Source organism: Babylonia areolata, chromosome 23, assembly GCF_041734735.1.
Source record: "Babylonia areolata isolate BAREFJ2019XMU chromosome 23, ASM4173473v1, whole genome shotgun sequence".
NCBI lineage: Eukaryota > Metazoa > Mollusca > Gastropoda > Neogastropoda > Buccinidae > Babylonia > Babylonia areolata.
This window is the reverse complement of record NC_134898.1, coordinates 25,306,890-25,332,165: the sequence shown is the minus strand read 5'-3', so window position 1 is coordinate 25,332,165 and position 25,276 is coordinate 25,306,890. Positions and strand designations below refer to the sequence as shown.

Below are 25,276 nucleotides of genomic sequence, written 5' to 3'. Positions count from 1 at the left end.
AAACAGCAGCAGTGTGCCACAATGGTCATGGCAATAGAATGTGCCAGAATAACAGGCAAAGTACACCACTGCCTGCTTAGGAACCATGCAGTCCCATGGTGGCAAAATAGCAACCCTTCTTTCTTTTCTTTTATTTTTTTAACTCCCCTCCCCCCCTCCATTGCTGTAACTGTGACGCTGAAATTCCCTCACTTTCGCCCCTGATCCCGAGCCACACTCACTCACTGCACTCTGCATCACTGGGTGTGCAAACTGCCTTCATCTAACACAACTGCACTCTTTCTCCTGGTCAGTTCTTATCTCATTTATTCCATCCAGAGGCAGTTCAGTTCAGTTATTCAAGGAGGCATCACTGTGTTCGGACAAATCCATATACGCTACATCATATCTGTTAAGCAGATGCCTGACCAGCAACTTAATCCAACGCATTTAGTCAGGCCTTGGAGTCTGATTGGAAAATGAAACTGAGCGCTTATGAGGCGATAAACTGAGGTTGCATGTGCAGCACGCACTTGGCACACTGAAAAAGAACCTATGGCAATGACAGTGTTGTCCTCTGGCAAAATTCTGCAAAAGAAATCCACTCTGATAGCTACACAAATATATATGCATGCACTCAAGGCCCGACTTAACACGTTGGGTTATGCAGCTGGTTGGGCATCTGCCTAGCAGATGCGGTAAAGCATACACGGATTTGTCCAAATGCAGTGATGCCTCCTTGAAAAACTGAAACTGAAATCCATAGGCACAACGCCTGGAGAAAGAGTCTGGGACACAGACAAAATGTTTTTATTCCTTTGTTGCCACCCTTACACTGCCTCAGTGCTGTCTGATCAGACAGATGACCTGCAGCTTCTGTTCTGTCACTATGCTTTGCTCATGCCTCCCAATTCATGACAGTATCACAAATAATCACAAATAAAATTACTGCTATACACAGCCTGGAGGAGGTGTGGGGGGGTGAGGGTGGGGAAAGAGCATGCAGAAAACATGAATCAAATAAATACAACATATATGTATGTATCATACACACACACACACACACACACACATCTGTGTGCATAAGGAAATAAGTATAAACGAATTTCCCCCAGATATCTCTTGAGAAAAAACAACTAAGGTCCTAGCACCCTTGAATCCCCTGAAAGGAATATAGCTTTAAATGGGGAGGAGGGAGCCTGATCAGGAAGGAAGTGGGAGGGGGTGAGGATGGGGGTGGGGGGTGTCAGGGTATAAGGGGAGCTGACTTGACTCTCCAGCAATAATCACACACTACCTCGTGCCAGTCTGTCTGTACTTTTGCTGCGTGGTGACGACGACGACGACAACGCTGACGTTTTGGGGCTGTCCACGTTGACGAAACTGGGCATGGAGCCGGCCACGGAGGCAGGGCGGGGCTTGTTGCGCTGGGACTTGCCCTCCCTCAGCCTCACCCCTCCTCCTCCTCCAGTTCCCGCCGACGAGGCATTAAGGGTCAAGACACTCTTGGGGCGAGAGGCTTGAAGGTTGGAGGGGGCTAGAACAGATCTACGGCCTTCTGGTATCGTGTTGAGAGCTGAGCCAGCCAGCCAGCCATGCCCACAGGTCAGACAACCCAAGGGGAAGGGAGAGAAATAAAATACAGGCCCACATCAGTCCACAGGGGATTGGGACACAGGTGATTAATGGACTAACTGATATGTGTGGTTTGTTCACCAGAGTTATGTGAAGACAGCATGCTAAGAACCACCAGCTCTAACTACAATATAACTAAAAGCAGGACGACATGTAACTATATAAAGCCAAAGACGGTAAGAGTAGGCATGTCACACAGACATATAAAGATCAAGAAGATGAAAGTTGCTCAGTGAATACACAAGTATTTAGGCAAAGAAATTTGAGTAGCTATATTGCACACACATATTTCACAGAAAAGAAAGGTTATCAATGTCACACACAAAGAAATGGAAATGATGCAGCACACAGGAAACATTCTGTTAATATGCTGAATAAAGAGAACATAAAACTACTCCATTTAACAGTGTTCATCATTTTGATATATATATATTAATTCATAACTAATGCAAACATGTAGACTGCATTTTATTCCTAAAGCTTAGAAACAAGTAGGTTTATGCATAATTGACAACATAATTTTTTCTTTATTAAAAAAAAAGAAAAAAAAAAGAAGATAGTCATCAGTATGCAATCTATACAGCAGCGCAATTCAAGAAACTAGTATGGATTGATTATTGCAATGGTAAATAACATTCTTCATTTCAAACTCTCTGTTCAAACTTTCAGCCTGTGTCACATTTTGCCAATGAGCACTGACTGGGGACAGGGGGAACCTGGAGTAAAGTATTTCGACTAAGAAAGAATCGGTATAGTTTGTCCCATGGAGCTGACACCAACAAAAAAAGTGTGTGTATCACTCTGCATGGCATTAATCAACCAGCAGTTTGACACTGCTCTTGGGATGGTCTGGTCAGGACATGTTTTTCATCCCCCACTGCTGGGACTCAAAGCTGTTTAAGGGGATTTTAAAAAATCATTTTTATTTATTTAATTATTTTTATCACAGAAAGAATCTATCACTCCATTGCATGGGATGAAAGCAGTGTGTGGATGGGTGCACTCTGGGTGGGTGGAGTGTGTAATTTGAGTGTGCGCATACATGCATGTATGTGTGTATGCAAGTCTGAAACAGTTGTGTCAAGCTACACACTAACTGCAGATCATTAAAACACTACAAGCACCTCTGTTCGACTCAATGACAGAATGTAACTGGCTACAAGTCCAGGGAAATCCATACACTGGAAGATGGGGATGGTTGATATGGGCTACAGTCACCAGCTTCCCTTTCTAAAAATTGGCCTCTCTAATCTATCAACTAAATCTTTCTAAATCCTCATATCCTCTACTTTAGCCATGTTCATTAAAATGTTTAAAAAAAATGTACAGTTCTCATTACAATATTCAAAGCAAGGACAAACTAAAACATGCAACATGCATAACGGCTTAAGTCACATTTAACTTTCCATGTTTGAATTCATGCAGCATGAAAATCATTACATGCTGTCAACAAATGAATGAATCAACACTCGTCAAGTTCTTCATAACCATTATCACAGATACAAAGTACTGCCTAGCAACATTTAGTCAGATAATCGAAACAATTTTGAATTAAAGGCTAGGCAATGGAAGGAATACCAATCAGTAAACACAAAATAAATAAATATCAAGTAATACTCAAATGAACACAAAAGACTACAAGGAATTTTCCTGTTCTTACTGATAACTTAGATTTATCAACCTTAGCGTTAGACATTAATTTTGTAGTTGATCAATAAAACGAGTAATCAATGTGTTCTAATTCTTTGCAAGCTGTTTACAAATGATGCATGTGTAAATAACCCTACCTCAGATCTCACGAATTCACAGACAACAGCTACTAGCTTCTATCACAGACACATAAACCACTCAGTGTCAAAACTAAAAAACACAAACACAACAGATAAGGACAGGAAATCAACACACACAAAGAAAACAAAGAGTTGGCTTCAAAGCTGACACAGAGGAGAGGTTACCACTGATGACCCCATAGGCAGCAGTCCTTACCCAGTAGTGAGTCGGGGCGGTTGGGGACGTTAAGTGCTCCGGAAGAGGAAAAGTCAGAGTGTCGTTTGTGATAAAGCACACTGGTGGACACCGACAGGTGCTTGCCGGCGGGCATAGTGCTACCTGGTGGGGGTCCTAGGCCAGGCAAGGGGAGAGAAACACATCAAAGCATGCTGCATGACCGCAAAATGCACATGTCAACAGAAAACAAAGCCAAGTCAGTTTTTTCAGCGGACTATTCAAGCCTCAAATGCACCAAGTGCAGCAACCAATCATGTCTTCTAACAGCATAGAAAATGAAAAAGTCCACACACATATAACAAAAAACAAGCTGACAATGGTGACAACAGCAGACAATCACAGCACATACTGTTCAGCAATGACCATACATGATGAGTTCCAAGATAGACAAGACCCTGCAGTCTCTCTGAAGACGAGTGTGAAAATGTTATTTTGTATTCATTGCACTTTTCAAAAGGTGATGAGTATAAAAGTTTCATTCAACAAGATGTTTCAAATGGCTGCAATATCACTGAACATTTCTACGTCAAAACAATCTATTTGCATTTTCAGACATATACATATCTGCTTGGCATTCATTTTTCTTTCTTTTGACTGACTTTTGCCTTCTTTGTGCCACTGGCCCTTGCACACATACACGCACACAAAACTTCTAAACCCCATGGGAAGGCTAGGGATCTTTTTGTTTATTTGTTTTTTGAAACATTTCCTCTTCCAAAATTAATGCAATGGTCATGACTGAACACCAAAACCAGACACCAAAAGCAGTATCAACAAAACAACCACAGCCATACACTCTAATAAAAACAAAAATATGCTAGATGAATAGACACAAGACAAATAGACAACAAACATCCAAGATCCAAAAGGCAGGTGCATATATATATATATATATATATATATATATATATATATATATATATATATATATATATATATATATATATATATATAATTTTATTTTTTTAAATTTTTATTTTTTTATTACTAAAATCCATTGTCCTTTAGAAACAATACTGCAGACTGATTAGCACGACACAAACAGTGATGAAGGGGGAAGGGGAAAAAAAGGTTTTCTTCTTCTGAACGTACCCACCCTCCCCTTCCCAATAATTATGTCCCTTCTCAGCTTGTTTCCTCCCTTTATCATCCCCACTGCTTCATGATCAGTCAGTTCTTCCATGCATAAAACAGGAACCGGGTATCAATTTCCACACATTTTCTTTTAATCACAGTTTTGCAAATCTTGAAATTTCAGTGAAAAAGACTTTAAATTGATTTGGTTGGTTGCCTTGAGCTTTGCCTTAGTGATCTGACTGGTCAACTGGTCAGTCTCTTTATTAATTTGATTGGTCAGCTGATCAGCCTGAATAATTTGATTGGATGGATTGCTGGTTGGTAGTTGGTTGCTTCTGTGTACAGTGAAAAGACAACACCCCTTCCTATCATTCTCAGCATATTTTCCAGCTGAGAAACTGAAATCAAGCAGTGCTGGTTACTGTGTGCATTGGGTCTGGGATTGCTTCTTTTTCCACCCTTGTTAGGAAAACACTCTTTCCAATGAAGACATGCTGTGCATCACAGCCAGACATATCCTGCTTCTGCTTCTATCCCATCCATTTTCACAATACCAGTTCAGCCTACATCATCATACTTTACATTCAAAGAATCAAACATGGTCATACACACACAGGCACATCATGCGGGCACATTATGACATCATACTCGGCATACAGAGGCAGTCTTGTATACACAGACATGAAATGACAAAATGACAGACACACACACCAGAAGGGCTGTACAAAAACATGACAAGCATCCACCTGCACACAGCATGCACTCAATGTTCCACTGTAAAGGCAAACAGCACCATCACTTCAGAACAGGTGCACACATACAGCTACACCATCAGCACAGGTCAGGATTTCTATCAAGACTATTCACAAACACAGTGTCTCAGGTATTCTGATCTCACATCAACACATCTATCTCTGGCACTGGCAGCCCAACATGGTGCACTGTTTGTGTTTCTCTGCCAGTGGGCTCCCTCAGAATATACTTGAATCCATGTGCTTTTGGGTTTTATCACTGTGTTTCATCAGCAGTACATACAGATATACAGTTTCTATTCTCCAGGTTACATATTTCCTCGCTCTCTTTCAGTCTGGTTTTCCATGTAATGTTGCCAACATACACATCAGAGGAAAGACAAAGAATGCAATGCATACTGACTGTATGTACAGTGCATACCAAATATTTCTTTCCCATGAATTCTTCAACACAAGAGTTCTTGGGATTCTGAATAATCACCCAAAGACATATGTAAAAAAAAGTTTACAGTTTCTCTTATAAGTTTTGTGTCAGTTCTCAAGAGCTGTTACACTCTCAGTTCCTGGTACCTCCTAAAATGTTTCATTTTCACAGAAACCTGAGACACTGCACAGCACTTAACATAACAATGTCATGTTGGAAGTAATCACAGCACTTTACCACCCCCAAACTTCCTCTCCTTCCCCTCATCCCTCCCACATCCACATCCCCACCCAGTGGCACAAAACTGAATCCCCACTGATCACCACATTTCACCATGGGAGCAGATAATGGCTGAAGACAACTGTGTAGCTACCGCTGGTTCACTGAATCACACTGTGATTTCAGTCTTCCATTTGAGTGTTAGTTTGTGTGGTGTGGTGGTGATGGTGGTGGTGGTGGTATGTGTGTGTGTGTGTGTGTGTGTGTGTGTGTGTGTGCGTGTGTGATAGAGGGTTTCAGCTTACAGTTGGGCCAACAGCAAAGTGAAAGCTGTATGATCTAACTAGGAGGCAAGATTGCACTGCAGCTTGGGAGGCTAGATAGCCAATGCCAACTGTCCCGAAGCCCTCTTGGCTGAGATAATGGGGATGTAACTTGGGCAAGGTGCTCTCTACTGTCCTCAAACTCTGGCCAAAATAACTGGACAGCAGTTGATTCTCTGCTGTTCCTGATGGTCATAGTCGGACTTAGATGGACATGCCCAACATGGCCCCAGTCAAGCTACAATGCAAAGTACTTCATTAATGAACCCTTCTTTCCCCCTCAATTCTGTAGACTGTGCTCTTCCAACATGTCATCAGCTCAACTTACCTCTTTCACATGCATGATGTAAAAGGAAGAAATGAAAAGACTAACCACAACATCCAGCTTCATCAATAATGTGAACACATACAAAACAGGAATCCAGCAAGAGATCCACAACATGGAGCATGACAGTCTGGAAAGTTACACTTACAGGCACATGCATTCGAGTTTCGGGTGTTTTTCTTTTTCGGCAGTTCAATTTCCAAGCATGGTTTTCAAACACCAGCACGACAGTGTTTTACGGAACAGAAACCAAAAACAGGCGTTCGACACATGCACCTGAGCATCATTCACTGATACAGCGCTAAACAGATTTGGTGTCCTATACGTGCAGGACAAAAACTCTGGAGTCATTCAGCATTGCAGCACTCTCCTAGTGAAAAGTGTTAGCAAGACTTGTTAGGCATTCACACTAGCAGTGGGCTCCAGTGCAGCTACATCATGAGCTCACACAATATGAGAGGTACAGTGAACAATCCTGGCAAGCGGTGAGCATACACAGTGAGAGTCATTTTGTTCATATGTGTACACAGGTTAACCAGTGTTTGTGTTATCTTGTGTTAGTGAGATAAACAACTCAAAAGAGAGAGATATGTGCATTCATGCAGCGGTTCTAACTTTCCACTTCAGTCTTAAAGCTTTCTTCTCTTCTGACACTAAATGCATAAGGACCTGTCAATCAACTATTTCTTTTCTGACTTCATTAGTTCAAACACAGGCACAGTAGCACACAAACACACACACACACACACACACACACACACACACACATGCACACACAAACACAAAGGTTTCATACACACTTGTGAATATGCACACAAACACTGACAAAGCCCACATACACACAAATGCCTATTCTCTTCCCGCAATTCACTGTACCCAACTCCCCTCTATTTCATTAATCCAAACTCCATTTTCATAATATTCCTTCCTATGAGATGTAATCAATCAAAGTACTGGTCTGCTTCATCTGCAGTTTACAATGACCGCTTAAAACTGTTTCCTTCCAGAAATGAGCAATATGCTCTGTGTGCATGATCAATCTGCCCCCATGCATTATACCAAGTAATATAAATGTGTCCATGCATGCAGTCTGGTGCTTGTCCCTGATAAAAAAAAATCTTAAGGAACTACAAAACAGAGACAGAATGATTTTTTTTTAAACAAAGCTATTTGTTAAAATGGCTATATTTCACACTACCACAAAACATGATTGCAAAAAATCCAATATGAAAATCATAAACATACGACAGGGCCAAGACAGCTCCTTTGTTTTTACAGATTTGATATAGAAATAATTTTTGTTTGTATTTATACACTGATCTGGATTCAATATCCTAATAGTTTTCAAACACAAACAAAGAAAAGAAAAGACAGCTAAATGCAAGCTGTTTGTTTTAGTTTTCGACAAATACACCATTTCCTTTGAAACCTTTACAATCATTAATGTGAACAGTTCTTGCTTAGTTATTTTGATTATTCACTTTTCAACTTAAGTCAAAAGTTACAACATTATGAGAAACTTACTTATCTTTTACACAATGTCAACTTTATGTCAATAAATGCACAATGAAAAAGACCACAACAAACATAAGCACATGCAACATGGTTAATCAAATCAAAGAAAAGGTCAGTAAGCAACTACACACCTCTCAAACATGATAAATAAGATTAAAATAAAGAGAAATTAGAGGACGAAAATTTGTATAGCATAACTTAGTGAGTCAGCGTCTTCTATCCACCAAATGTCACTCTTAATATAAAATCAACCTCTTCCTCTGTATCACCTCAGCAACAGTCTTCAAAAATTAATAACATCGCTGCCTTCAAGGGAAAGAAAGAACATACCTATATAACTAAAATGTGATGTTTTTTTAAGGACTACTTACTGCTATGATTGAATATAATATGCTGAAGACAATTACATGTGAAGGTGTTGTGCAAAGACTTGCTCAATTCATTTTTAATTAAATATGCAGTGTAGTGCACAAGAATGAACAACTATGGTATTCACATACACACATTCTTTAAGCCCTACCTCACACATTTTAGGGAGACTGCTTTAGCAATATACTCAAGCTTTCAAATAATGAAATATACTTAAAAGCAACGCAATGCTGCTGCGTTTCTTGCTTCGTTCATGTTTTTTTCCAGCAAAAAAACAGAAGACAGACGAGGCTTTGAACAGAGGTGGGGGGAAAAGAGATGGGAAGCACTTCTGACTTTGTACTGCCACAACCGAAGAACATTTAGTTTCAAACGCATGCTTTTCCCTTCCCTGGCATGCTGATGAACAAGAATCTGAATGCACTGCCACAGAAAGCCTACAGGCCATGATCGCCATGCTGAAAATGACTTGAGCAGGACACTATGCAGGTTTCATTCTCAACCACAAGGAAATACTGTATATAAAGAATTATGGTGAACCTGACCGTCTGTCAGCTTTCCCCTTCTCGTCGGCTGTTTTCAGAGCACAAGCTCAAATTGGGCAGGAAATTTGGGAAGAGAAAAGCTTGGGGGTGGGGGGTGGGGGGGGAGTGGGGGGAAGGAGGATGGAAATCAGAAGACTGCATTAACACAAATGCAAAGGGGTTAGTTTTCATGTCAAAACAGAAACATGACAGGGGGTAGGGACCAGCTTTTTTTTAATATTATTAGTGTTCCCTTCACCTTGGGTTGCACTCCACACAAACTTCAAACATGCAGAATGGATGATATCTGTGTCAAATTACATGTCAATTCTTTATCGTTACGGTCACCATTTTCTTTCAAAACCTGATGCTTAAAAAAAAAACCATCCTTGTTCAATAATCACTCTCACTCACTCACATACAACACATGCGCTGCTCACACACCACACACACACACACACCACATGCACTGCTCACACACCACACACACACACACACCACATGCGCTGCTCACACACACTACACACACACACACCACATACACTGCTCACACACACCACACACACACACACTTCAATACAATATTTCTACAGCATGCTTTGAAAGGCTTGAACCTCAAATTTCATTCTAATACTGATTTTAACATGTATACGATACATAATTCCACTTTAATGAACAATCAAAACGTTAACTCTCGACTGACAGCATTGTTCATCAGCCATGTATGAAATGATGAAACATCTGTGAATTCTACCCTAGTGACTCACACTAAGCTATGCTTATGATGCTGCTGCTAAAAAGGCCTTGGCCATCTTCCTCCTGAAACTTACCTCTTCTCTAGTTCAACTTGAGAACTTTACAAACACAAACTGAAATGAACAAAAAATGTTTTTTGCTTTTGAATATTTGGCCACTTAGAATTTCACAAGTGCCAACATTATTTAAGCATTTTGTCAAATGTTTCCTAAAGTTTTGCTTTCTTTCCAAGAAACCAGGGGTATATTATGCCCGAGATGTTCTAAGGCTCATCCAAAGCTTTCAAGAATCAAGCAAGGCCTTTTCACTGCAGCATTTTCAGGTGCCCAATACACGTTAAGAGAAGTGAAACGAAGCAAGAGACCCATAAGTGGGTCTTAACACACACCCCAAAGCCATCACTACACCTCCATCTAGCACCATCCCACACGTCTTCTCTTCCTCACAACACCTCTGCAGGAAGCTAAAGGGAAGCAACCAGGGCCACAATCACCCAGCTTGCCTCCCTGGAGAAGAAGCCTTATGACTCCCGTGGGTGGGGGAGGGAGGGTGAAAGGATGGGCGGGGGGTAGGGGGGGCTGGGGGGGGGGGGGGGATCCAGGCAACAGGCTGCCCCACCTCCACCGCCTGAGGACAGGAGAGGCTGGACTGGGCCAGGGGGGCAAGGGAAAAGGGGGGAAGAGGGGGAAAGGGAGGAGAGGTGTTGTCAGGAAGCCAAGACAAGGGGAAGACCTACCGGAGCGGTTAAGATCAACACAACAGTGCCGGCGGACAGTGCTGCAAGCAGAAAGAGCGCGCCTCTGAGGGCGGAACGAGTACTCCGAGTCGGAGCCGCTGGGCGAGTGCCGTAGCAGCCCACTATGGGAGGAGGAACGGCGGGGTCGCTCCGCGGGTCGGCAGATGGCGCGGGGGGTTGCGCTGCCAAACCCCAGCACATGGCCACGCCCACCTTTCTGGCCGCCGCGCTTCCAGGCCTCGTATCGTGCCACGCGTTCCTCCGCCTTCAGCAGCAGCGACTCCCGTCGACTCTGCCCGCACACAGCACAGCACCCACTGACGTCAATGTTGCACTCAATGCAAGTCAAGCAACTATCCACTGATTAACTAAACCACTCTGTACACTTGCAGACAGAGAAAAGGAGAAGAAAAAGAAAGTGGTGGATCTACACTGTCGAGATGGGCAACTGGGTTGGGTTACGCTGCTGGTCAGGCACCTGGCTAGCAGATGTGGTGAAGTGTATATATATATATATATATATATATATATATATATATATATATATATATGCTTAGCAAAAGAAGTTCCTGTTTGAACAAAAAATGATAAAAATGACTGCTCTTGTTGTTGTGTCAGAATATCATATCAAAGTGCCAAGTTTTGAGAATAAAAAAATATAAATATAACAGTAAATTCAGTTTGCATATAATTTGGCTTCTTTTTTAATTTTTTTGTGCCCATCCCAGAGGTGCAATATTGTTTTAAACCAGATGAATGGAAAGAACTGAATTTTTCCTATTTTTATGCCAAATTTGGTGTCAACTGACAAAGTATTTGCAGAGAAAACGGCAATGTTAAAGTTTACCACGGACACACACACACACACACACACAGACAACCAAACACCGGGTTAAAACATAGACTCACTTTGTTTACACAAGTGAGTCAAAAAGAAAAGGAGGACGAGGGGACAGTTGCCTGAAAAATGTACCTCATGTAAGAAATGTAAAGAAATAATCTGGTGCGTGTGCATGCCCGAGTGCATGTCTGTGTGTATGTTAACATGCATTTCATGATTTGTGATGCGCAAGACTGAGCTATGAAGATCAAAAGAAAAACAAACAAAAACAAAGCAAGAAAGTCACCTTCAACTTGTTCCCCCTGGTCTACATATATGGTAAGCATTGTCAGAAATGTCAAAAACCTAATATATTAAGTACTCTATACTCTCACTAAAATGAAAGTTCAGCAAAATCAATAAACACACAAGGAATCCTCCGGTGAACTCTCCCATGTGAAATGAAATGAGAACTTTTCAGTTCAGTAGTATTACTCTCTGGCTGCTCATCCCCCTCCCCCCCACCCCTCCTTCCCCCTAATACAGCCACTCCAGGTTTGTCAGACATGTGAGGACTTATGCCTGCACCGTATCCACTACCAAATTCTTCACTTGTCAACTGTTTACTTCCATACCAATGAATAAAAGCAAAAAGACACCAAATAACCATGCTCACACATGCATCGCATACCCCCACACCTCCCTACACACACAAAACAGTGCATGCATATTTTTGCATACACGCTCACACACAAAACACTCACAAACAAAAAAAACACATTTTAACATGAATGCATGTGACTTGTGTACACACGTCTGCACACACAAATGGTACAAATAAAACATACACACAAACACACACACACACACACAAACCCACGCATAAACACACACACACACACAAACATACACACGCACAAAAACTCTCCTCATCAGACCACAACAGGCTGACTGGATATGATCAATGTCAATTTCACATAACCAAGCTATGTTTGGCAAGAAGCCAATGGGGGAGAAAAAAATCAATCAGCCACATGTAACAGCCAGTTTCCACCTCTCTGTGGTTTGCTGAGGATGACTGTCAATAAACTGCCTGGTCTGTTGCTCCCACTTTGATGAAGCGCTAATTATACACCAGTACTTGTGATGCCGTGTCAGCATGGTTTCGTTGGGTGTTGGCCATGGGAGGAGGTGGAGAAAGCTGGGTGAGGGAAAATGGACTGGTGGGGGTAGGGATTTAGTGACGCAGTGTGTGTGAGTGTGAGTGCATGTGTCCATATAAACAGAGAGAGAGAGCACAGGTATCCATCTGCCTGCCTGTGCCTTTATTTATTGTCACAACTAGAGTTTTACTGACACATTCATACACAACACTGGTGAGGGCTCTTATGCACATATATGTACATGTACCACACACATGCAATGATGTTTTTTTACCGTATTTGATTTTGAAAATACAAAGTGTATACTCTGCAGAAGAATACTACAACTGCAAGCAATGCACACAAAACAAGTGTATTAAGATGCCCAATTTCAGACACTATTGAGGACTCTCTGACTGAATGGGAAGATGGTTCAGAAACAGAGACACTGATTTTGGGATCAAGCAACAAAAGAAAAAAGTGTGCAGCATTCGCTTGCCTGTATCAGTGAGTCAGGCCTGACAGTTATAGCCCACCTGCAGCAAATTAACGCCTCCCCCTCTTTTCCTAATGACACTGTTGTCTGGTAACATTACCCCTTCAAGTGGTTCTAAGCACCTGTGTTTGTACACGCAGCCACTGTGTTTACAAGGCAGTCCAGTGTACATGTGTGAGATGAGAGAGGACACAGTAGGATCGATGTGTTTCAGATATGAGGCCTAATGAAATCCCAGTTGCTCAGGTGTATTGAACATACAGATGCACAAGTAATCAGCATGTGTTACAATGCACTTGCACATGTCCTCAGGCATGTACGCGTGCAGTGCTTGTGTGTGTGTGTGTGTGTGTGTGTGTGTGCAAGATTACATACAAATGCATGCGCACTTCATTGTGTATGTGCATATGATGTGCTTTCGCATACTTGTGCTTGCATAAATACATTCTTGCATCTGATGCATATGTACATGCATGTTCGCACACACACACATGCCTTGACACACATATATATGTCTGCACCTTCTGTGCTGTCACACATAGAAAATGATATGTTTATACGTTTAAATCTCAATTACCTGCATGTGACAAGTTGAGTCACAAGACTAACAGCAGTTAACTTAATTTTATTTTTGAAATTTTTTTTTAAACCTACCAACACGACAAGAAGAAGAAAAAGCACACAATTAACCACACATCACCACAGCTGTGACATCCCAACCCTCCCCTACTTCCATCCCCAATCCTCCCCTACCCTCCCCTGATCATCGGCGAATGCTGCAACACCTGTGGTCATCCCACCCTACTCACCCTTCCCTGCCCATGCTGGAGAACAGAAAAACGCCAAGTCTGGCCCTTTTCAGTCCCCATCAAAATCTCAATTGACAGTGACTCACTGAATTAGTCAAGATGTCAATTAATCAAAACCTTAGCCCTGGCTTGAAGCAACCTGGTATTAACTGACTGAGGAATGGCACCAACATGTTTTCTTTTACTTGTTCCCTTCTTGGTGAGTTAATTCTAGTTAAATTGACAGTTTCCATGATGATGATGATGTGACCTTGAGCACGACGCAAAGTAAATAAGTATTTTTTGTGGGTGAAAATGTCCTGTCACTGGAGTCAGTCAGTATGTACCACTGTAGTCTGCAGTGACACTGGTACAAGTCATTAGTTCCTTGGGGATGTCAAACTCAAAGCTTCAGTTTGGTAACAACACGTGTACATACAAGCCTGTATGCACATAACTGCATGTGGCCTCCCCCTTTTCTTTTTCTTTCTCAATCTTCACTCAAACACACACATGCACATACACACACGCACACATATACACTAAATGATGCCAGATAATTGGAGGATTATTATTATATGAATTCATTTTACTTGCACATGATCCAGACACAGATGAATCATAAAATCAATACCTGCTCACAAACACACAAGGGCACTCACGCACACATACACACACAGTGATACTCACACGCACAAATATTGCCAAGATAATTGAATGTAATAATTTAATGAATTAATTTTGTTTACATAAAATAGCAAAACATGGACAATTACATGCATCCTCATCACACACACACACACACACACACACACACACTCACAAACACATACATGAAGCCTTCTTCAAACGTCTTTTTTTCTAATCTGTGTCTAAGGGCTTTCTCCATCCCAATTCTGTTCTTTACAATGTCTTTTCTTTGATTATTCAGTGACACTGTTCTTTGAATCAATTCACTAAACAATAAATAATCCTGTAAAATACATAAGAGATAAATGTATTCAAATATCCCAATAACTGTACATGGTACTGCAGTGTAATCATTTCTGTTCCATGAACCACTGTCAATGCCACCTGTTGCTGAGCAATAAACCTGCAAGCGTGTCCAGCAAATACAGACGGGATGGCAGACAGACAGGCAAACAACTGCTGGAGACAGGTTGTGGGTAGAAAAGAATGACTGCACACAAAAGCTAACTGGATGGGCAGGTTGAAAGGATAAAAACAGCAGCACAGAGAGAGAGAGAGAGAGAGAGAGAGAGAGAGAACTTGGTTTGCAAGATAGCCAGAAAGTTTCTGTTTCTACAAATCAACCATGCAGAAGCCTGACAAGCTGCATAACCCAACATGCTTGTCAGGCCTGGAGTGTATACATGTATAAACGTTTGTGTACCTGTCAGTATCAGAGTGGATTTCTTCAACAGAATTTTGTCAGAGGACAACACATTTTTTTTGCTGTGGGTTTGTTTGTTTTTTTCTGTGCGACAAGTGCATGCTACAAGCTGAACCTCCGTCTACCATGTCATCTGAATGATAAGATGATCAACCTGATTTTCCAGTTGAACTTGGGAGAAAGGGCAAGACCAGGATTCAAACCCAGTCCCAAATAGACTTTGTACATGCATGCATGCTTTACTTGTTTGTTGCTGTTGTTGTTGGTTTTGTTGTGGGTTTTTTTTTTTTTTTTGCTTTATTTTTGGTACATTCTAAAATTTATGTTTCTATTTGTCACAGCCAAATCTATCCAATTCAAGCAATGAATAAAACCAACCAGTTATCAAATGTTAGATACACCTCAACACCACAGCAGCACAGACCTATCTCCAGAGGACATGTGCTGAACTGAAAAAGTTAAAAACGTTATCATGTTAATGCACAGACATTTGTTTAGTCTGATCATTATGAAAGACCTGGAATCACAAACATACATATTTCACAAATGCCCATACTGACCACAAAACATACACCCACAGATACTCACTTTCTCTGCAGTCTCCTTCTCTCGTCGCCGTCTCTCCACTTCTGCTCGTCGTTCCATCTCCCTCCGCCGCAAGTCCTCAATCTTTTTCCGTCGCATCTCCAGTTGCTTCTCTCTGTTCTCCTGAGCCTGCCGCTGTTGATCCTGCAGCTCTAGCAGCTTCTTTTTCCTCTCTTCTTCCAGTCTTTCTCTGGCTTGTCGCACACGCTCCTCTCGCTCACGGTCTTTCTTGATGCGATCTGGGTCTAAACAAAAAAAGAGAAGAAAGTACAAACATCCTCTTGTTGCACTATTCAACTATCAATTACACTGGGGGGAGAGTTTGCAGTTGGGTTTTGCTTTTGTTTCTTGGAGTGTGTGATTTATCTGCCATGATGACATGAGACAACATGAACTCTACACTTCCATTCATGTATAAATATGGACATCCACAATACTCGATAGATACAAGACTGCAGCACTGGTCAGGACATTTGACCAACATGTTCAAAGACACATTCCCTTCAATTCCAGAGAAGTGCCAGGTTACTATTAGCCACCAACCTCCCAGCAGTGTTCCAAAGTTACTTCAGTGCTGTTCACTTAAACCCTCAACAAAAAAAGAACTTGAAGCACAACAGTTTAATACACAAGATAGTACGATTCTCAGGTGCAAAACTGACCTTTTTTTTTCTTTTTTCTTTTTAGCTATCAGACACAATGCACACAAAGACTTGAAAGAGGAATTTACTGGGAATACAAAATACTTTTCACCATTTTCTAACCCCATGCAATGCCTATCAATCGATGGTATTGTTTATGACCTCGTCAAAGTTCGCATTATTATACCCTATCCATCAGCATAAACTGAACAAGTCTTACAGTCTTTTAGTTCATCACTTCATGACTAAGTAAGATCCTGTCCACTTATCCCTCCCTGCTCAGGTTTCCACTCACCTTTATGCCTGGGACTGATGGTCACGGCAGATGCAGCAGTGCCCCCTGAGTCCCCACCAGAGGCGGCAGACACTCTGGTGTCCATGGAATGGTTGTCGGCGGCCGCTTTGCCGCTCCGGGGACTGTTCATCTTGAGGGTCGGGGCCTCGCAGTTGTCTCCGCCCCCAAGCTCCTGGTCCTGTAGGCTGTTCATGCCAGGGCTGTCTTTGTGAGCAGAGGTCACACGCTCTGTCAAAAGACAGTAAAATGTGTTTAGAAAAGAAAAAAGAAGAATGGATTACCACTTTTTACCCAGTTATTTTGTGTGTGCGTGTGTGTATGTGAGTGCGCGCATGCCTTCATATTACAGTGTGTGTGTGTCTGTGTGCATGTGTGTGTGTTTGTGTGTATGTGTGTGTGAGCATGTGTCTGCTTGTGTCGGCAGTGTGCATGCATGCGTGTGTGTGCATGTGTGTGTGTTAGGCTGTGAGATAAAGGATATGTTTATCAGTTCGCAGTTTTTCAGTTTGTGAGGTGTGAGAGTGAAGGGGGTTTGGAGGATCAGGTGGGTTTGATGGGGAGAGAGATAGTGGAGGGTGGGAGAAGGGATTGGTTGGGTGCGATTATGGCTGTATGTGGAGGAGTGAGTGTTCACACACTACAAACTTCAGTGTGTATGTCACTATAATACATGTGTGCACATATGCATGTAAATGTGTATGCAAGGGTGTGTACGTGCATGTGCATATTGTAACTGTGGGCTGCACATGCATGTGTGTGTGTATAAAATCATAATCCCATTTTTCACATGTACATATATGCATGCATATGCATCAAAGTATATTTGTTCAATGTCTATTTTGTGCAGTTTGTTTTCAGTTGGTAAAGATGGAAAACTACAACATGATTCTATGCTGGACCCGGCAAAGATTAGTTTTGGCAAAACAAAAATTCATTCATTCATTCCTGATAAGAACTCTCAACATGATGTTAGCCAAATCACAGCTTTTTCAGGTTCTGGGAACAGACCAACACTTCAATGACACTGAACACATATCAAACACTTATTTTTTCAAAGACAGGTTGTATCTCTCCTTGTTTGTTCTGTTTTCATGTAAAGACTATTTGGTTCATTCTTTTCTTTATTATTTGTTCACTCACAAAGGTCAAACCAGCAGGAGCCTGGAGAAAGCAAATAAAATACAACCTACCAGACAGGTTTCCTTACCTATGCACCAAGGCACACACACACTTAGTAAAATCATCTTTTTCTCTCTCTCACAGTCGCACACATACACATGCAAGCACACACACATGCAAGCATACACACTCACACATACAGGAATATATCTATGTGCATCAAGGCCCAATCATAAACACATGTGCAGATCCACATGTGTACACACACATACTCAAGGACACAAACACATACACACACAAACATGCATATGTGCCTATATGCTCAGACTTACTGAAGTTACTCATACCTACACAACACTGACATGCACAATCACACGTACCAAAAACAGTCAGGCCCACATCTGTCTCCATCCGTATTACACAGTCCATGTCTCAGATAAACTCACACCAAACCGTGTGCACGCACAGACACGATATCAATACACTGAAATACCTCTGTGCATGAAACCGTCCCCCTATCCAACCACCCCACTCACTACTGCTGCACACGTAATGCTGATGTGCAAGAAGCAAACACGCTCTCCATAACTCTGCCTTCGATTACTGCACAAGGCAGAAGTCGACTCAGGCCATCAAGAGTATTAATCATCAGGTGTGATGGGCAGCAGCACAGTGCACTGCATGCAAACTGCCAGGATTGTGTGCGGGACCAACCACACAGACTTGGCCACCAAACTGCACAGACTGGATGGACAGACTGCATAGACTTATCTGGGTTGACAATCGCATGGCAACAGATGGCTGCTGACTTGTTTCCCCTGGATGGGAAAAATAGGAAGATGGAAGGGGAGAGTGGACGATGGGGTCTTGGGGAGATGTGGGTGTGTGTGTGTGTGTGTGGGGGGGGGGGGGGGGGGGGGGGGGGGGATGGAGGAGGGTTGCAGAACAGGAGGGAGACAAGGTCTGCTGCTGATGACTCAGTTAACACAACACCTGCTGCAAAATTATTATTATTTTTCCATGTGTGTGTGTGTGTGTGTGTGTGTGTGTGTGTGTGTGTGATGTGCGTGTGTGTGTTTGTGTTTTAGTGTGGTGGTGGATGATTTTGAACTAGGTGAAAATCTTTTTGCCGTTGTGTGTGTGTATGTCACTATGTCAGTATGTGTTTGTGTAAACAGATGGGCAGACTTTCATTCATGTGTGTGTATACATGTGTGTGAGTGTGCATGTGTGTATGCATGCATGTTTTTTTGTGTGTGTGTGTGTATGTGTGTACGTGTATGTGTGTGTGTGTGTGTGTGCGCGCGCACGTGCAAACGTGTGCGTGCAAGTGCGCATGCATGTGTGTCTGTGAGCATGAAAACGAGCAAGATAGAGCTTCCATTTTAAGCAGATCAGAAATTCATCAATAATATATGATTTATGTTTATTTCTTGCCTTGCTTTTGGTATAACTTGTTCAAAGTAAGACCTATGGACACAGATCATTTTCTTTTCAATCGCCAAAGACGTGGAACAAGCTCCCTGATAACCTCCGTCATTCTGATTCCCTCGCATCTTTTAAATCTCGTCTCAAAACTCACCTTTTCCCTCAGCAATAAGTTCAATTGTGGCAGGTCCACTTCCTTTCCGTTAGGTGTGCTTGACTATGTGTGTATACATATGTATGTGTACATAACTACATGCATGTATATGAATGTGTATTGTGTGTGCGTGTGTTTATGTAAGTTTGTGCCTGCCTATGTGTGCATATGTGTTAGGGTAGCTGTTAGATACACATGTATGTTAAAATGTATGTATGCAGTGCGTGCGTGCGTGCGTGTGTGTGTGTAAGACACTCGGATGAAGAATAAAATGTTTAATCATAAACTTAGTTATTTTGTTAGTTTTGATGATTTTAATTATTTCCTTCAAGTTCAATTGTGAGTATAATTTTAAAGAAAGTCACTGAGACCAGTCAAATTATGGAAGTAAGCTTGCATCATTCATTCATTGCATGATCATTCAATACTATATTTTATCACAGATAAGGTTGACTGTGCAGTCCGTTCATTGGCAAATGCTATCTTAACTCTTATGAATGTTAATTCATTCACACACAATGTCTTAAGTTCTCTGTTTCTTTTTTTCTTTTTTTCAAATATCAAGACAAAATTCTGTAGTTTGTAGAGTGCTTATCTTTCAGTTTATATAATTTGTACTGATAGACCTTGAACTGATTCATGTCACATAAGCACATTCACATACACACACACACACACACACACTGACATATATGCATTCACACAATACTACCCAAACTAAAACAAAAACAGTAACAATCAATCTGGCCAGAAAGTAGATGGACTCTGGTTTGTCAACAGTAATACATGCAGATTAAGACATGGTTTTCAGGTTATCATACACATGACCATATGACCAACAGCTACTGTTATTGGAATCAAGGTCACAACCTACCTTTATCAACGCAGATCCTGCAGTTTTGGGCAGGGAGGACTAGTGGAAAGGCTTATCAGCAAACACAGGACTTAACAACATGCAATGGTATCAGCGTGTATCTATATCAGCTTAATATATATATATATATAAAAGCCCTTGTCTGGATTATTTCAATTCTCAGGACTGAGATTCGACACTACCAGCTCAAATGTCACAGTCACACATACAATACAGTGATTCACATGACATGCACATTAACAACAACTATGGGTATGCAGTGCCTGTGCCTATACTTGGTGTGTGTGTGTGTGTGTGTGTGTGTGTGTGTGTGTGTGTGTGTGTGTGTGTGTGTGCACATATGTATGTTTACAGTTCTCATGAAAAATGTTCAGCATTCATTGTCCTCTGACTCTGAGGCTTTTCATGGGGGGGTGGGGGTGGCTTGGGGGGGGCGGGGGGGAGGGTTAGGGAGTGGGGGGGGTGAGGGTTGAGGGAGAGGGTGGGATTCCCTGACATTACAATGCCCAAGCTTAGATCTGTCTCCCTCCATTTAAAATTTTAAAAATTCTATCGGTTCATTTGTAAAGTTATAAACCAGTTTAAAAATTCAACTGATACTGACAGGATTTTGAAAAAAAAAGTTCTGCCATACACAAAATGGAAAAAAACAGCTGCCAGACCCATGAAAAATGATTACACAAAGTTCTGAACCAGTTTCCTCTCCCCCACCACTCTGGTCCACACCAGTACCTTGCCCAGTTCTCATGGTTACAGACCAGACCACACAAATAAGTCTCATGTTTTATAACCTTTATAAGATTCTAGCATCAAAATATTATATGTTTCTGTGTTACTACTGGCATGATAACTAGTGAGTAGGACACATACTGGTTATCACACTATTACTAGGAATTTGTGTGATACTTAAAGATGTTAAAGTACGACTATTCACTGTATTCTGCTTATGATTTTTGGCTACATGACTTGCAACTGCAACATAAATACAGAATTCTGAGAAAGGTCTACAGATGCTTTTAGAGTGTTTTTTTGTTGTTGTTTGTTTGTTTTTTGTTGTTGTTTTTTTTTTTTTGTTTTTTTTTAACTACTACTTAAGCCTTAACACAGGAAAAACATTAATGGAACAGCTGGAAGGTCAGCAAAATAAGATTGACCTTTTCTTATTCATAATTCTACAAAGTTGTGTCATGTCTATTTACATCCACGCACTTTTTCATAGAAAGAATCACACACACACACACAGAGAATGGAAAATAAATTCACAAAATGATAATGTGGAAAAAATTAGTAGCCTTCTTCGATTACCTGGGACACTAGGTTATGAAATAAAACTGACATTTATAATACTATCACATATTCCTTTATTTGCTCAACAGAATGCAGTTTTTTAGCGCTAATAAATTTGGGGTGTTCAAACTAGCCATCGACATTTAACATGAATTACAAAATATATTTTATGCACTTGTTCACCATCTTATCCTGCATACAAGGTGTTAATATGCTTGACGATCACACTACCAGAAATAAGACACTGGATGCGACGGTCACACCGTGACATTCCATTCATGTGTGCATTACCATTCCGTGCGTGCCGTCGGCCCAGCCGAGGTCAAATTCGACCGTTTCCAAAGTAATTTTTAACATATGAAAATGCCTTAACATAAAATCAATATTATGTCCAGAAAATAAAGTGATAATACCAGATCAAGTCTTCGTACTCGTGTATGTGAATAATTAGGTGGTAACACTGACACACGATCTCGCGGTTTAACACGAACACTTTAACACTAACAGTCACCTGAGAGAAACCCAAAATACTGCAGACGGTAAGCACACACTTCCTATTCTCCAGTATTTCCAAACATGTCACGTTTTTCTGTAGAGCCAGAGACGACATACTTTTCATCCTCACTTCAATTTGCTTCTCTCAATTATCTTATAATGTCACTGAGAACATACAGTATCAGAACACGTTACCTTCACAGGTTGTGCCTTCTTGTTCTGATGTGTCCGCCATTGTCGTTCTGTTGTGACGTCAACATGACATGCAGGAAGCTTCTTAAAGCATCCTATTACCATTACTCAGTGAAAACAACAACAACAACAAATTCCTCGCATTCTTGTTTCTATAATAACCACAACTTCAATATGTAATTTAAACTGAACCCCAAAAACAAATTATGTAGTACACTTTAACGCTAAATCGACTGAGATGTGAGAAAGGGTAAAACGAAAGGGAAACAAATCCTTTCCTACAGTCTGAATACACAGTTATTTCGCTTTGTCTTTGAAAATTAAAACGGGATGTTTCGCGCGGACACGCACACACGCGCGACCGCGCGCGCGCACACACACACACATTCACGTATACGACACTGGGTGATTAGCAGATAAATACCACTTTATATATCATTCATTATTCCCAATGTTATTCAGTCACCGGCACGGCCCGACCGCCGTGACCGTGACCGGCGGCGCTGGCGGCCGTGCACACTGGCACACACACTGACACAGACACAGACACAGACACACACACACACACACACACACACACACACACACACACACACGGCACGCACGCACACACACACACACACACAACCACTGGCCGGCATACACACACACACACACACACACACACACACACACACACACTGACACACACACACCCACACACCGTCACACACACACACACACCGGCACACCGCACGGTGACCGTCACCGTGCCGGCACACAACGTGACAAACTGACAACTGAAACAACTTGAACACACACACACACACACACACACACACACACACACACACACACCGTGACACACACACACACACACACACACACATACACACACACCGCTGACACACACTACTACTGAGTAGTTCAGTCACACAACACTGACCACACTCGGACACACCGGTGACACACACACAGGCACCGGCAGCGCACACACTGACACATTTGACAGTCACCGGCTCACGCGCGCACCCGCGCCGTCAGTCACACACACACACACACACACACACACACACACACACCGGCACACCGCACGGTGACCGTCACCGTGCCGGCACACAACGTGACACACTGACAAACTGACAACACACACACACACACACACTGGCACACACACACACACACACACACACACACACACACACACACTGGCACACACACACACACACACACACACACACACACACACACACACACACCGTGACACACACACACACACACACACTACTACTACTGAGTAGTTCAGTCACACAACACTGACCACACTCGGACACACCGGTGACACACACACACAGGCACCGGCAGCGCACACACTGACACATTTGACAGTCACCGGCTCACGCGCGCACCCGCGCCGTCAGTCACACACTTTGCGGACACGGCGGCACTACACTGAGTTGACTTGTGTTACGATGTTTTGTGTGTGTCAGTGTGTGTGCGTGTGTCTGCCAGTACCTGTGTCTGCCTGTGTTTGAACTTGACGTGACACATGCGGTGAATGCCGGTGTGAATGAAAAAGAAACCAATAAGGAAAATAAGCCTGAGACAACATATACTGATAATAATTACATTATTACAAATATAAAGACACACGTTCATACATGCGCGGCGCACTTAGGGTCAAGCCACATAGTTACTGCGTTGAAAGCTGGCAGCTGTTTGCTGCAAACTGGACAGTGCGGAGGCCCGGTTTCACCACACTGAACTGAACAGCATCTTATGGTTCTTACTTTGCCACCGAGTCAGTGTGTGTGTTGATAAACGGCAGATAGTGGGAGAAGAAGATGACGCCTCGCCGCCGAACTCGGAAAGATGAATCACTTGACAAAGTAATTCAGTTAGTTATTTAGTATGTCCATTTCAATAAGAACCTGATTCGATAAGAAGCCGATTCACGGCACAGCATGCTCACACAGCAGTGACAGTGACTGCCGTGCGGACTCGGAGGCAGACTGGCTGTCTTCTCTTGATCACCCAACGAGCCGCAGTTCCCGGGTCTGTGTCCACAGCAATATCAATCGCCGCCGCGGCAACAAATGACAATACAATAGCTTGTGGGCGGGCCCCCCCCCCCCCCCCCCCCCCCCCCAAAAAAAAAAAACAAAAACAAAAAAAAACAACAACATATATATATATATATATATACACACCACCTTGTTCCGTGACCCACCAGACGCCACTTCAGTTCTGGACCCCGCCGGGGCAGAATGTTCAACTGAACTGAAAGTCAAAATTAATGTTCATAGTGGCGAACATGCTTGTCTAGCCGGCAGATCCTCCTCAATAAGTCTCTTCCCCATTTCCATGTCTTTCAGTTTCCTAGTCAGTGGTTTAATCTTTTACGGATATCAGTATTGCAGCGGTTTTTGTTGTTGTTGTTGTTGGTCATGGCTGTGTCTATGATGTACGAGCGCATTCATGCGCGTGAATGTGTGTGTGCACTGCATGTGAGTCATCGCCCGCAGTGCCCAATGGTGTGTGTGCCGATGTGTTTGTGTATGTCAGAGAGACAGAGACAGAGAATTTTCAAGTTGATCGGTTGATAGCGTTTTACAGTACTACTGCCACTGGGGATAAATCAGCTTATGCAAGCGACGAAAAAATGAAATAAAATGAGAAATAATGAGAAATAACAAGCAACAGAAAACAACAACAACAAACTGACAAAAACAAACATGCACACAAACACTCAAACTTTCATTACAATAATCCTATTTCAGATAACTCATTATATCAGTCAATTAATTGGTGAATAATACAGATATGTCACACGGCTGACCATGGGCTTCTGAAGTGGCTGAAACCGTAAACTTTTTTTTCTTTTCTTTTCTTGTTATTCATTTATAATCATTGTGTCATCTTGATATTCTTCTACTTTTCTTTTTAT

At 42.1% G+C, this 25,276-nt stretch overlaps 1 protein-coding gene across 9 annotated transcripts in view; it reads right to left on the bottom strand.

Annotated features, from left to right (window-relative positions):
* The window catches only part of LOC143297908 (uncharacterized), a 69,514-nt gene that overhangs the window by 25,577 nt on the left and 18,661 nt on the right, over positions 1 to 25,276 (bottom strand). For 2 of the 9 annotated variants that reach the window (XM_076610455.1, XM_076610459.1), the window contains exons 2-6: positions 16,802 to 17,029; positions 15,869 to 16,110; positions 10,642 to 10,933; positions 3,601 to 3,735; positions 1,277 to 1,555 (exon numbers count right to left, since the gene is read on the bottom strand). In XM_076610455.1, the coding sequence (XP_076466570.1) occupies positions 1,277 to 1,555; positions 3,601 to 3,735; positions 10,642 to 10,933; positions 15,869 to 16,110; positions 16,802 to 17,029 (1,176 nt within the window). Of the gene's footprint in view, positions 1 to 1,276; positions 1,556 to 3,600; positions 3,736 to 10,641; positions 10,934 to 15,868; positions 16,111 to 16,801; positions 17,030 to 18,300; positions 18,619 to 22,353; positions 22,546 to 25,276 lie in introns of those variants that run through there. The other 7 variants (XM_076610457.1, XM_076610456.1, XM_076610458.1 and 4 more) reach the window with 7 other exon arrangements.